The sequence below is a fragment of the Oncorhynchus nerka genome, linkage group LG15, assembly GCF_034236695.1.
Source record: "Oncorhynchus nerka isolate Pitt River linkage group LG15, Oner_Uvic_2.0, whole genome shotgun sequence".
Classification (NCBI taxonomy): domain Eukaryota; kingdom Metazoa; phylum Chordata; class Actinopteri; order Salmoniformes; family Salmonidae; genus Oncorhynchus; species Oncorhynchus nerka.
In genome coordinates, this window is record NC_088410.1 from 36,660,447 (window position 1) to 36,675,693 (window position 15,247).

Genomic DNA, 15,247 nt, shown 5'->3' on the forward strand with positions numbered 1-15,247 from the left:
CTAACGTGGGGGGGCATATGAGGACGTTTGTCTTATTTGTCAAGCGCAAATATACGCGTTTCTGCACAATGGCAAAGCATATTCATTTATAAAAATGTATATAATGCGAGAAGCCTATTCTATTTTGTGCAAACGGGATTCCAACAAATACAGAGGCTAACTCTTGTTCAATACCTGCATTTATCAGGTAGAAGAAAAAAAAACAAGACTAATTTCGCATTGGTCAACAACGTAAACTATACATGCAAACTGAAATAATGATCAACAAACTCTTACATGGGGGAAAAAAACATGAACCACAATCTCGTGACAATTGATGCCCAGTGGAAAAGGTTCCCTTATTTGAGTCACATGACGTTTGGTAAATAGATGAGCGCAAACAATAGGATTTATAATACAATCACCAGTAGACCTATTCCATGAAGAAAATTCTGATAGAGTGGTGTTGATATCAACATTTAAATAAAATGGGCATTTAAAAAATTACACACAGCATATTCTCCACATATGTTTGAAATTATACACTGAGCAAAAATATAAATACAACATGTAAAGTGTTGGTCCCATGTTTCATGAGCAGAAAAAGAAGATCCCAGACATATGCACAAAAAGCTTATTTCTCAAAAATGTTGTTCACAAATTTGTTCACATCCCTATTAGTGAGCATTTCTCCTTTGCCAAGATAATTCATTCAACTGACAGGTGTGGCATATCAAGAAGCTGATTAAACACCATGCTCATTACACAATGATGTGCAGGGGACAATAAAAGGCCACTCTAAAATGTGCAGTTTGTCACATAACACAATGCCACAGATGTCTCAGGTTTTGAAGGAGCATGCAATTGGCATGCTGACTGCAGGAATGTCCACCAGATAATTGAATGTTAGTTTCTCCACCATAAGCCACCTCTAGCGTCGTTTTAGAGAATCTGGCAGTATGTCCAATCGGCCTCACGATCGCAGACCACGTGTATAGCGTTGTGTGGGCGAGCGATTTGCTGATGTCAATGTTGTGAACAGAGTGACCATGGTGGCGGTGGGGTTATGGTATGTGCAGGCATAAGCTACAGACAACAAACACCATTGTATTTTATCGATGGCAATTTGAATGCACAGAAATACCGTGACAAGATCCTGAGGCCCATTGTCGTGCCATTCATCCGCTGCCATCACCTCATGTGGAAGCTGAAAATGTCAGAGTTCTTCCATGGCCTCTATACTCACCAGATATGTCACCCATTGAGCATGTTTGGTATGCTCTGGATCGGCAAGTAAGACAGTGTGTTCCACTTCCTGCTAATATCCAGCAACTTCGCACAGCCATTGAAGAGGATTGGGACTACATTCCACAAGCCACGATCAACAGCCTGATCAACGGTCACACTGCATGAGGCAAATGGTGGTCACATCAGATACAGACTAGTTTTCTGATCCACACCCCTACCTTTAATTTTAAAAAAAATCTGTGATCTACAGATGTATATCTGTATTCCCAGTCATGTGAAATCCATAGATTAGGGTCTAATTAGTTTATTTCAATTGACTGATTCCCTTATATAACCTGTAACAGAGTAAAATCTTTGAAATTGTGGCATGTGTGTTAATATTTTTTTGTTCAGTATAGAAGGCCAAAATTGTACCCATCATTACACTGCATTTTTAAACCTATATGTAAATTGTCATTTATAGATAACATAACTGAAAATAGGTGATTGGTAGGCGTAGCCAAAAGCCGATCCATTAGTTTATATCTTTACAGGAGGCTAATTCCAAACACAAGTGACGAATATCCCCAATAAATCTGGGTAAATATGTTTGTTGTTGACAGGTATTCTCCCAGAATTTGGTCATCCAGTTTGTTAGTTTATGCCCAATAGCGTTTAAGCGCCAAAGGTATAAATACACACGGCGCACCACATTAACCTGACTTTACGCACAACCCTTCTTCACTCGGATCACTTGAGTGGAGCAGATATCAAAGAGACAGGCAGTCATTCAATACCCAAGTAGAAATTATATTGAAAAGTTCACCATTTTTATTTGATTTAAGAGCTTGGAACTTCGATCAGACACCATGTCGACAGTCAGTGCCCTGCCTTTCCTGAAATCTAGTCTCCAAATGCGCCCTCCCATGGGTTCCACCTCCCCAGGCGCTGGCGTCGCCACACACTCCCGGCCAGCGAGTTCCGTTGCCTCCGCCCGGAGGACGCAATCAGTGTGATCGAGAGAGAGGGTAACAACTTTTAACTTACTCAAATGTATAACTTGTTTTTACCCCAATACTCGTCGTTTTTCTTTACAACTTTGTACCTAGACTTTAAAAAGTTTATTTGATGTTTTGGGGAAAAAAATATGCTATGTCATTATTTGGACTTGTCAAATGTAGACTATTTAAGGATGAGGTGCTTTACGTATAAAGTTTACTTTTACATGTTTTATAGACTAGGCTAATATACATTTTGGGAATAAATCTTTGGATACCAACCAAATTCATGACAATCAAACAGTCAGTCAGTCATGATTTGGATTCATTTCACCAAGTATGTAGTTGGAAGTAAGCAAACTGAGATTCAGACTAAGCAACTATGTGTGTACTTGGTCATGGACTTGTGTTGTCTGTCTGCCTTCCTCAGCCTTCATCTCTGTGTCTGGAGTGTCCGCTCCACTTGGATGAGGTGTGTCACTTCCTGACGCTATGCCCTGAGCTGTCAGTGGGCTGGTTTGAGGAGGGACACCTTGTTGCCACTGTGGGACCAGGAGAAACTAGCCATGGTAAGCCCCAAGTCAAAATGTGTTAAAGAAGTGGGACATTGTCTTTAATATAATGAATGACTTTTGGTAGCCTACCCAATTAATAAAAAGACAAGCTTTGAGGATGTACTTCAATGTGGTATTTTATCAATAGATAAGTACAATATTTATTTAGCACAGGGACTTCTAAGGTTTTTATATAAAACACCTCAAAATCAGAGAATGCAATAACCTTATATCCACATAAACAAACCTGTCAATTCAGGGTTCAATAGAGCTGATCATGAAAAAACACCATGACAATGATAAATGGTTAGTCGGGTGATCTCACATTGCACTCATGCACTCAAAACTCAGCCTTCCCTCCCTCCTTTTTCAGGATGCTCTCAGCCTCCACAAGCCCCACGGTCCACCTCCATGTACTTGCTGTCCACCGCACCTTCCGGCAGCAAGGCAAGGGCTCCATCCTGATGTGGCACTACCTGCAGTACCTGCGCTGCCTGCCCTATGTATGCTGCGCCGTGCTCATGTGCGAATATTCCCTGGTCCCTTTCTACCAGAAGTCAGGCTTTAAAGTGCAGGGCCCCAGTGGGGCCCCTGACCTTCTTTGAGATTATGTACCATGTCCAGGGCCACACGTACATGCACCGCAACAGTGGTGCACCGCAACAGTGGTGTTTGAGGCGACACGAACCATCTAAGTTACAACAATAGACAAACACAGTCTGCTTAAACTAATAACACACTAACAATTATATGTTCTCATGTCTTTATTGAACACACCATGTAAACATTCACAGTGCATGGTGGAAAAGTATGTGAACCCCTGGATATAATAACTGGTTGACCCTCCATTGGCAGCAATAACCTCAACCAAACATTCTCTGTAGTTGCGGATCAGACCTGCACAACGGTCAGGAGGAATTTTGGACCATTCCTCTTTACAAAACTGTTTCAGTTCAGCAATATTCTTGGGATGTCTGGTGTGAAACGCGCTCTTACAGCATCTCAATCGGGTTGAGGTCAGGACTCTGACTGGGCCACTCCAGAAGGCATGTTTTCTTCTGTTGAAGCCATTTTGTTGTTGATTTACTTCTGTGTTTTGGGTCGTTGTCCTGTTGCATCACCCAACTTCTGTTGAGCTTCAATTGGCGGACAGATTCTACAATTGGCGGACAGATTCTACAATTGGCGGACAGATTCTACTGCAAAGTGTCTTGATAAACTTGGGAATTCATTCTTCCGTCGATAATAGCAAGCTGTCCAGGCCCTAAGGCAGCAAAGCAGCTTCAAACCATGATGCTCCCTTCACCATACTTTACAGTTGGGATGAGGTTTTGATGTTAGTGTGCTGTGCCTTTTTTTCTCCACATATGGTGTTGTGTGTTCCTTCCAAACAACTCAACTTTAGTTTCATCTGTCCTCAGAATATTTTGCCAGTAGCACTGTGGAACATCCATATGCTCTTTTGCGAACTTCAGACGTGAAGCAATGTTTTTTGGACAGCAGTGGATTCTTCCCATGAACACCATTCTTGTTTAGTGTTTTAGGTATCGTAGACTCATCAACAAAGAAGTTAGCATGTTCCAGAGATTTATGTAAGTCTTTAGCTGACACTCTAGGATTCTTCTTAACATTTACATTTACATTTAAGTCATTTAGCAGACGCTCTTATCCAGAGCGACTTACAAATTGGTGCATTCACCTTATGACCTCCAGTGGAACAGTAGTGCATCTAAATCTTTTCAGGGGGAGGGGGGGTGAGAGGGATTACTTTATCCTATCCTAGGTATTCCTTAAAGAGGTGGGGTTTCAGGTGTCTCCGGAAGGTGGTGATTGACTCCGCTGTCCTGGCGTCGTGAGGGAGTTTGTTCCACCATTGGGGGGCCAGAGCAGCGAACAGTTTTGACTGGGCTGAGCGGGAACTGTACTTCCTCAGTGGTAGGGAGGCGAGCAGGCCAGAGGTGGATGAACGCAGTGCCCTTGTTTGGGTGTTAACTTCGTTGAGCATTCTGCGCTCTGCTCTTGCAGTCATCTTTGCAGGACGGCCACTCCTAGGGAGAGTAGCAACAGTGCTGAACTTCCTCCATTTATAGACAATTTGTCTTACCGTGGACTGATGAACATCAAGGCTTTTAGATACTTTTGTAACCCTTTCCAGCTTTATGCAAGTCAACAAATCTTCATCTTGGGTCGTCTGAGATCTCTTTTGTTCGAGGCATGGTTCACATCAGGCAATGCTTCTTGTGAATAGCCAACTCTAATTTTGGGAGTGTTTTTTATAGGGCAGGGCAGCTCTAATCTCCAATCTCGTCTCAATGATTGTATTCCAGGTTAGCTGACTCCTAACTCCAATTAGCTTTTGGAGAAGTCATTAACCTAGGGGTTCACATACTTTCCCCAACCTACACTGTGAATGTTTAAATGGTGTATTCAGTATAGACAAGAAAAATACAATCATTTGTGTGTTATTAGTTTAAGCAGACTGTTTGTCTGTTAAATGAAGATCAGATCAAATTTTATGACCAATTTATGGAGAAATCCAGATAATTCCAAGGGTTCACATACTTTTTCTTGCCACTACTGTATGTAAGCAGTTTGGTGAAACCTCTTTCCCAGTCCATTGCACAAAGTTTCTGGGAACGGGATTACACTTGCTGTGAGTTACATGTGGGATACGAGTGCAGTGCCACTACTGTATGTAAGCAGTTTGGTGAAACCTCTTTCCCAATCCATTGCACAAAGTTTCTGGGAACGGGATTACACTTGCTGTGAGTTACATGTGGGATACTAGTGCAGTGCCACTACTGTATGTAAGCAGTTTGATGAAACCTCGTTCCCAGTCCATTGCACAAAGTTTCTGGGAACGGGATTACACTTGCTGTGAGTTACATGTGGGATACTAGTGCAGTGCCACTACTGTATGTAAGCAGTTTGATGAAACCTCGTTCCCAGTCCATTGCACAAAGTTTCTGGGAACGGCATTACACTTGCTGTGAGTTACATGTGGGATACTAGTGCAGTGGTTGGTAGGTGTTTGTCTCTGCTCACTGTCTTGTGTTGTGGCAGGGTTTGTGTGTCCTATGTGGTGGGTGTTACAGAAGATAGTTGACCCGTAAGAGACCAAACATTTACATTTTATTCATTTAGCAGATGCTCTTATCCAGAGCGACTTACAGTTAAGTGCATTTATCTTAAGATAGCTAGGTAGGACAACCACATATCACAGGCATAGTAAGTACAGTTGAAGTCAGAAGTTTACATACATACTTAGGTTGGAGTCATTAAAACTCGTCAGTTAGGACATCTACTTTGTGCATGACAATTGTTTACAGACAGATTATTTCACTAATAATTCATTGTATCACAATTCCAGTGGGTCAGACATTTACATACACTGTGCCTTTAAACAGATTGGAAAATTCCTTTAAACTAGAGGTCGACCGAATATGATTTTTCAACGCCGATATTTATACCGATTATTGTAGGACCCCCCCCCCAAAAGCAGATACCGATTAATCGGCCGATTATTTATATATTATATTTATATATATATATATATATATATATATATATATATATATATATATATATATATATATATATATATTTGTAATAATGACAATTACAATAATACTGAATGAACACTTTTATTTTAACTTAATATAATACATAAATAAAATCTATTTAGTCTCAAATAAATAATGGAACATGTTCAATTTGGTTTAAATAATGCAAAAACACAGTGTTGGAGAAGAAAGTAAAAGTGTAATATGTGCCATGTAAAAAAAGCTAACGTTTAAGTTCCTTGCTCAGAACATATGAAAGCTGATGGTTCCTTTTAACATGAGTCTTCAATATTCCCAGGTAAGAAGTTTTAGGTTGCAGTTATTATAGGAATTATAGGACTATTTCTCTCTAAATCATTTGTATTTCATATACCTTTGACTATTGGATGTTCTTATAGGCACTTTAGTAGTGCCAGGCTAATCTTGGGAGTTGATAGACTTGAAGTCATAAACAGCCCAATGCTTGAAGCACAATGAAGAGCTGCTGGGAAACACAGATAAATTATGTTTGAATGAATGCTTACGAGCCTGCTGCTGCAAACCACCACTCAGACTGCTCTATAAAATATCAAATCATAGACTTACTTATAATATAATTAACACACAGAACTACGAGCCTTATGTCATTAATATGGTCAAATCCGGAAACTATCATTTTGAAAACAAAATGTTTATTCTTTCAGTAAAATACGAAACGGTTACGTATTTTATCTAACGGGTGGCATCCCTAAGTCTAAATATTGCTGTTACATTGCACAACCTTCAATGTAATGTCATAATTATGTGGAATTCTGGCAAATTAATTACTGTCTTTCTTAGGAAGAAATGGTCTTCACACAGTTCGCAACGAGCCAGGCGGCCCAAACTGCTGCATATACCCTGACTGCTCGCACGGAACGCAAGAGAAGTGACACAATTTCCCTAGTTAAAAGAAATTCATGTTAGCAGGCAATATTAACTAAATATGCAGGTAAAAAATATATACTTGTGTATTGATTTTAAGAAAGGCATTGATGTTTATAGTTAGGTACACATTGGTGCAACAGTGCTTTTTTCACGAATGCTCTTGTTAAATCATCACCCGTTTGGTGAAGTAGGCTGTGATTTGATGATAAATTAACAGGCTCCGCATTGATTATATGCAACGCAGAACAAGCTAGATAAACTAGTAATATCATCAACCATGTGTAGTTAACTAGTGATTATCTTAAGATTTATTGGTTTTTGTAAGATAAGTTTCATTCTAGCTAGCAACTTACCTTGGCTCTTTGCTGCACTCGCGTAGCAGGTGGTCTCTTTGTGGAGTGCAAAGTAATAGTAGTCCAAAAATGTCAATTACCGATTGTTATGAAAACTTGAAAATCGGCAATGCCGATTAATCAGTAGACCTCTACTTTAAACAGCTTGGAAAATTCCAGAAATGTCATGGCTTTAGAAGCTTCTGATAGATTAATTGACATCATTTGAGTCAATTCGAGGTGTACCTGTGGATGTATTTCAAGGCCTACCTTCAAACTTAGTGCCTCTTTGCTTGACATCATGGGAAAATCAAAAGAAATCAGCCAAGAACTCAGAAAAAAATGTGGACATCCACAGGTCTGGTTCATTCTTGGGAGCAATTTCCAAATGCCTGAAGGTGCCACGTTCATCTGTACAAACAATAGCATGCAAGAATAAACACCATGGGACCACACAGCCGTCATACCGCTCAGGAAGGAGACACGTTCTGTCTCCTAGAGATGAACGTACTTTGCTGCGAAAAGTGCAAATCAATCCCAGAACAAAATCAAATAACCTTGATAAGATGCTGGAGGAAACAGGTACAAAAGTATATATATCCACAGTAAAAACCAGTCCTATATAGACATAACCTGAAAGGCCGCTCAGCAAGGAAGAAGCCACTGCTCCAAAACCGCCATAAAAAGCCAGACTACGGTTTGCAACTGCACATGGGGTCAAAGATTGTACTTTTTGGATAAATGTCCTCTGGTCTGATGAAACAAAAATAGAACGGTTTGGCCATAATGACCATCGTTATGTTTGGAGGAAAAAGGGCTTGGTCGCAAATGGGTGTTCCAAATGGGCAATGACCCCAAGCATACTTCCAAAGTTGTGGCAAAATGGCTTAAGGACAACAAAGTCAAGGTATTGGAGTGGCCATCACAAAGCCCTGACCTCAATCCCGTAGAAAATGTGTTTGCAGAACTGAAAAAGCGGGTGCGAGCAAAGAGGCCTCCAAACCTGACTCAGTTACACCAGCTCTGTCAGGAGGAATGGGTTAAAATTCACCCAACTTATTGGGGGAAGCTTGTGGAAGGCTACCTAAAACATTTGACCCAAGTTAAACCATTTAAAGGCAATGCTAACAAATAATAATTGAATGTATGTAAACTTCTGACCCACTGGGCATGTGATGAAAAAAATTAAAGCTGAAATAAATCACTCTACTATTATTTTGACATTTCACATTCTTAAAATAAAGTGGTGATCCTAACTGACCTAAGAAAGGGAATTTTCACTAGGATTAAATGTCAGGAATTGTGAACAACTGAGTTTAAATGTATTGTTTGGCTAAGGTGTATGTAAACTTCCGACTTCAACTGCACATTTTTCCTCAAAGTACCTATCAGCAAAGTCAAAGCTAGTAGGGGGGGGGTCAAATGTGAGTGTTAGTTCACAAAAGGCTTTTTTTTCATCTCAAAGGCTGACATGATCTTTGGGGAAGATATGGAATTACTTGAGTAATTACAAATGTATTACTTAATTCATTTTTACAAAATGTCTTATTCGTGATGACCAAATAGAATCTGCTAACTGACAAAAAGGCTCTAGGTTTACATTAGAAAAGTGCAGCAAAGTACACATTTTTGTATACAATGCTGGACATGTTTAAACTCATGTTAAGTCTGAGATTTTAGCAAACAAACTGCACCTTGATGGATGACTTGAGCATCTAACGAAAATGCAGGTAGGCCTAAATTGAAGAAGGGTCAGCTAGCTTCTGTCTCTTCCTGTTAGCGTTTTGTGGCTGTGCTGCTTGTGTATCGATCCACTGCAAGCATTAAAACAGCATCGACTCAATGTCTCTTTTTAACTGTTGTCTCCTGAGCCAAGCAACCAGGAAGAACACTTTCAATCTCATTCTTCCTGTCTGAATATGCAGCTTTATGGCACATCAACACCTGGGCGATTGCCTGGGACTTTCATTTGCTTATCCTTCTGTATTTCTGCCTTTAAAATGCACTGGGCAGCTAAAAGAGCTGGGTGGTGACTTTTATAAACCATGGTATATACCATGGTAGTAGTATTAATGGTAGTATTACCCTTTTAGCTAGCACCTGTTTCTTTCTAGATTGTGAGAAAATATTGAAATTAGAATACCGATATACAGTATACCAGGGAGGGATATAAGCAAACCAGGCTGTGTTTGTTGTCGGCAGCGAAGCCAGTCTCCAAAGTAGACCAGTATTGCACGCCTGTCCCCCTGGGGCTATAGGGGTTTAACTGCTAACTTGTCCATTAGCAGGCATTATTGTCATTAACTTTTAGGGATTTACGAGAATCGCCTATTTGCTGCTGCCAAGCCTTTTAAACAAAGCCCAGGCCTACTGTATTCAGTAAGCAGCATTACCTGTACAGGCCATGTCTGAAGGGTGTTAGTAGTAATGACACATTTATGGGAATCCAAGTGCCAATATAGTATGGAGTTGTGAACAATATACTTGTAGCTGGCACAGTATTTGAAAATAGACTTTATAGCATTTTAATGTTTGAAACACAGTAATTTTTACCAATATCCCTCCCCGGGATTTTCCATTCCTTGATAAACGATATTAGGCATTTTCCCCTGTAGAAACCACCACCTTTGTCTCCATCAAACGTGAATCAAGAGATGACTGATTTTTATAACATTTTGAAAACAAGAAAATAAACCTTTTCAAGCATTTCTGTTTCTGACTGTTTCCCTTTCACTTGGAATGTAGAAATGCATTACACTGTAGGGTTTCTATGATTAACAAATGCCTGACTTCGAGGACAAAGCAACTTGTTTTCAACTTCTCAGCTTGCAAAAAAACGTGACCCACAGAGATGAAAGTTGTGGAGTAAATCTCTCTTGAAGAAGGTGAATCTACAACAGTATTTCTATTCCTCGCTTTTCAAGCACAACCACACTACCCGGCTGAATGCAATTGTCAAGAGAAATAGTTCAGAAGCATAGATCCAAAGTAGTAGTTCCAGGAAAGGTTACCGGTAGTTGAATCTGAGCTCAAGACACACAAGGGAAAACATGATTAAATGTATATTTATTTTTAAGAACATCGTCTGAATTTGTACATACACGTAAGTGTAACATCTTAAACTGCAGCAATAATATATCACAATATCTCAGTAAAAGAGCAAATTCCAAAGTATTATTTTTTTAATCCAATAAATAACTAATCAATTTGGTCCAAATGCATTTACATATTTTTGCTTGCCGATTTACAGACACTCAAATTCAAGGCTTACACACATTTCAGAAGGCACTGTGAATTCCTATGAAGAGGACCAGACTGTGCTAAAGTGTTCACATCAAAAGAAAATGGAGGGACAGACTCCTAGCAAATGAAACAAGTTCACAACCATTTAAATGCCCACATGACAAAACAACGTGAAACAGTACTCAACGATCGTCCAACCAAAACCACTATGAAGACATAGTCGGCCATTAACGACCACCAGTTGACTGCTGGTGAGTGAAGTGACTTAACAAAGCATAGTAAATCCACCTCTCAGGAAACATCCTAAGCAGTGAAGAGTGGACACCTGCCAGAGGAGAGGGTCATAATCCAAGAGACCAGGACCAGGCCAGGATGGCAGAAACTCTGTTGGCCATTTTGATATCAGTAATGGCAAGAGTGACTAGCAGCCTTTCGTGAATCAATGGCCATTGATCAAGGCACGCAGTACACAGATTCTCGTTCGGCTTTGAAATATATACACATAACACATTGATAAGTGGTAATTTGCTCTGATATCCCTCAAGTGCTATAATTACTAATATATATATTACAGTAGATATAGTGCAGGCACATCGTAGTTTGAAGTGAAACAACATGGACTTTCTAGTTTGCACAATCCGATCACATACTGCCTTCTGGTCTGTCAGTCAGATCCTATATTCTTACGATATTACGTGTAATTAATGTTTGAGTATCAAAGCTATAAAACACAATGTCCAGTGATATGGCACAATTATGGCCAGAACAAGTCAACGTGTTTAATTAGTAGTGCCCTTAAACTGAAAAGCCTTCCGTAGGACAAACAGCTTGTCTTTGGGGCAGTGACACAGTTTAAACTGAAAAGCCTTCCGTAGGACAAACAGCTTGTCTTTGGGGCAGTGACACAGTTCAATTGGAATTAGTTAGATGTATATTTATCTAGCACCTGTGGCAGTTGATACAAATAACCTAGGCAGAATGGAAGGCAGGATTTGGAAGGTCACACCATCATTTACAGATACAATAACACCATTCTATTGAAACTGTCTGTACAGTATAATTCGATGTGAAAGGCAACTGCTATTGGAAGAAATTCTTAACTCTTAACTGGTCCCCAAAATAGTGCCATGGAAAAGTAATGAAAAGCACACAAAACTAGGTTCAAGTTGAAACAATGCTCCAGCCAGTGGCAGACTGAATGACTTGTATTCAATAGCATAGTGAAATGCTCACATGAACAGCTAATTCAAAGTATCTGAACATAATGAAATGCTATATCACGTAGTGTTAGATACCTCCAGTGTTGTAGAAAATGAGTACAAAAGGTAACACATAAGAGGCCTCTGTAGTATTAACGTGATAGTTTATGAACCGATAGGGTCGGATATCCTCTGTCGTCTTCCAAGTCCACTTTAACACCACGCTCAGACTGAGTCGCTCTCTCCAGAGGAACTAGCATAGCTTTACAGTGTTGAAGTCAATGTGCGTAGATACCCTGGGTGCTTACGGGCATACGAACCAGATGCGCTCTCCCTTTCAAGTTCTGTTTCCCTTAAAAGTATTTTCCACTGCGCTTCCTGTCCAGGTTCTAAAGCCTCGCATTAGCTGTTAGCATTTCAGTGAATGTCCAGGCTTTAAAGCCAGCTAGCATTAACCGCTAGTGCTTTAGTGAGTGCTAGCCTAGTGCACCACATGGTCGATGTCGTACTTCTCGCAGAACTTGCTGGTGAAGGGCAGGCAGGTGAGGTGCTCCAGCCAGTGCCAGTTGATGGGGTAGATATAGAACCAGACGACCAGCGAGGAGAGCAGGCCCAGGTAGACCAGCAGCGATAGCAGGATGAGGACACGCTTTCGGTACTTGTCGAAGTCGCCGAACGTCACGTAGGGCAGGAAGGCGAAGGAGAGCAGCAGGCCGCTGAGGAAGCCGAAGATGTGGGCAATGTTGTCGATCCAGGGCAGCAAGCCACACAGGAACAGGAAGAAGACGATGCCCACCAGTTTGAGGAAGGCCTTCCACGGCTTCTCCAGCATCTGCCAGCCCTGGATGAGTTCCACAAACAGGCAGGCAAGCAGCCCGAACTGGGAGCCAGCTGGGCCAACCTGGATGATAACCAGAGAGAGAGGGAAAAGAGAGTCATACATCCACCTGCTCTGTCCAAACTAAATGGAGGGAGGGGTTGATGTTTCACTCAATGACGATGCCACCACTGGATGAATGGGTGATAAGACCAGCACGTACGTGAATGAATGTCACTGTTGACAACTGCGATGGGCATATCATCTGTTGAAATTCATATCAAATGAAAGTGCATTAACATGAAGGAAGTGGTGGTAGCATACGTGCTCCTTGCTAATGGATAGGCAGATGACTGAGGCTGAGTTGGTATAGTCCCTTATAGCAGAGGACAATAGGAACCGGGCAAAATGGGAAGCAGGTTCACCAGCATTAAATGTTGGTGTCTGTGTGTAATAGTGAATTTGGTCGGTAGTCTACTGATCCAAATGGATGTTTGGAGAGGCTTAGACCTGCAATTGACTTCATCTCAGCAGGGGATTTATTTTTGGTATAATGTCCTCAAATAAATGCTGCGATCAATATGTAATTACACCATCTGACATTTTAACCACTTTTATGTCTACAGTGACGGTGGATGTTCCAAAAATGGGAATGTGTCATTGTTGGAGTAGTATAACAAAAGAGTATTACATTGTGCCTCCGTTCTAAACCTTACGACTGTTAAGGTACAATGGAAATGTAACTACTCAATAATTACGTCTAGACTGAAATCCAGAGCAATGGTTCTTTGGTCACTGGTTCTACAGCTGGCATCCTGATTAGATTGACGTCAGGGCTGTGATAGGCGTACAGGGGCAGATGGCTAATCTGAGATGGCTAACCTCCCACAAGGACAGGAGGAGTGAGGCTTTTCACACGCCCTAGGCACGCAGCCTACACGTTCAAGACACGCTATATGGGTGCTCTGAATCCAATCATTTCCCAGCCAGCGCTAGACAGTCTAAGCTTCATTGGCCATTGAACACTTCATTTGACAGGCTGCGTTTCAGAACGTCTGAACTTTCTCTGACATCTGAATTTCTGCACTCACGAGTGACTCAGAAAGTCCTTTGAAGAAGAACTAAGGAATGTTACTGTTCTGACATCGAGTTGTTTCTTTAGAGAGAGGCGGAGTTGCAGAACATCTCAACTTTTGACATCTGAATTTCTGCACTGAAGAGTGACTCAAAGTCCTTTGAAGAAGTACTAGCGATTGTTACTTTTGTATTATTACGCATTTCTGAAACCTCCACCAGAACTGAATAAACTACTTTTAAAGTTGAATGAGAAATCCAAGAAATCTTGCTATTTCTATGAAGATCTTGAGATAACCCTATAGGCCATCCAACCCTGACCCACCCAAGACTGCTGGTCATACTGCTCATCACACATCACCAGAAGCTTTAGCCAGTAATAATAGACCATGACATCAAGTCACACGCATTGGGTTGCAAAATTCCTGGATCTTTCAATAAATTCCCTGGTTTTCCAAAAATCCTGGCTTGAGGATTCTGGATTTCCTGCTTATTCCCTTCTGATTCCAGGAAACCTCCAACCAGGAATTCAAGGAAAAGCTGGGAATTTATTTAAAGTTCCAGGAATTTTGCAACCCTACACACGCACATATTCTCAGGCATTCCCATGGGGCTCTTGGACTGATGCCTCTTTATGTTCATCTTACTTTGGCATGTGACACGTGCCTGATCTTCCACCACTTCCACTTCCAGCTGCCCTCACTGGTAAATTAACATAGAAGGCGATTGGTTTTCAGTAGCCCAAGTTGTGACACTTGGGCTCAGTGCACTAACTAGTGTGACCTTTGTCGTACTCTCACTTCATAACAACAACATGAGGGAGAGGGTTGAAGAGGTCGTCTTTGGTAGTTTACTCATCAAAAGCGAAGAAAACAAAATTTTTTTTTTTTTTTAATTTTCCCCCTTTTTCTCCCCAATTTCGTGGTATCCAATTGTTAGTAGCTACTATCTTGTCTCATCGCTACAACTCCCGTACGGGCTCGGGAGAGACGAAGGTTGAAAGTCATGCGTCCTCCGATACACAACCCAACCAAGCCGCACTGCTTCTTAACACAGTGCGCATCCAACCCGGAAGCCAGCCGCACCAATGTGTCGGAGGAAACACCGTGCACCTGGCCACCTTGGCTAGCGCACACTGTGCCCAGCCCGCCACAAGAGTCGCTGGTGCGCGATGAGACAAGGACACCCCTACCGACCAAGCCCTCCCTAACCCGGGCGACGCTAGGCCAATTGTGCGTTGCCCCACGGACCTCCCGGTCGCGGCCGGTTACGACAGAGCCTGGGCGCGAACCCAGGAACTCTGATGGCACAGCTGGCGCTGCAGTACAGCGCCCTTACCCACTGCGCCACCCGGG

The 15,247-nt window shown here is 41.5% G+C and overlaps 1 protein-coding gene and 1 pseudogene across 1 annotated transcript in view; one reads left to right on the forward strand and one right to left on the reverse strand.

Moving 5' to 3' along the window:
* Window positions 1-1,230: 1,230 nt before the first annotated feature.
* Window positions 1,231-4,607, forward strand: LOC115143640 (serotonin N-acetyltransferase-like; annotated as a pseudogene).
* A 6,001-nt stretch (window positions 4,608-10,608) lies between these two features.
* Window positions 10,609-15,247, reverse strand: part of LOC115142595 (inactive rhomboid protein 2) — a 49,507-nt gene continuing 44,868 nt past the window's right edge. Inside the window, exon 17 of the mRNA XM_029682168.2 lies at window positions 10,609-12,902. Coding sequence (XP_029538028.2) covers window positions 12,483-12,902 — 420 coding nt within the window. The 3' untranslated portion in view covers window positions 10,609-12,482. The remainder of the gene's footprint in view (window positions 12,903-15,247) is intronic.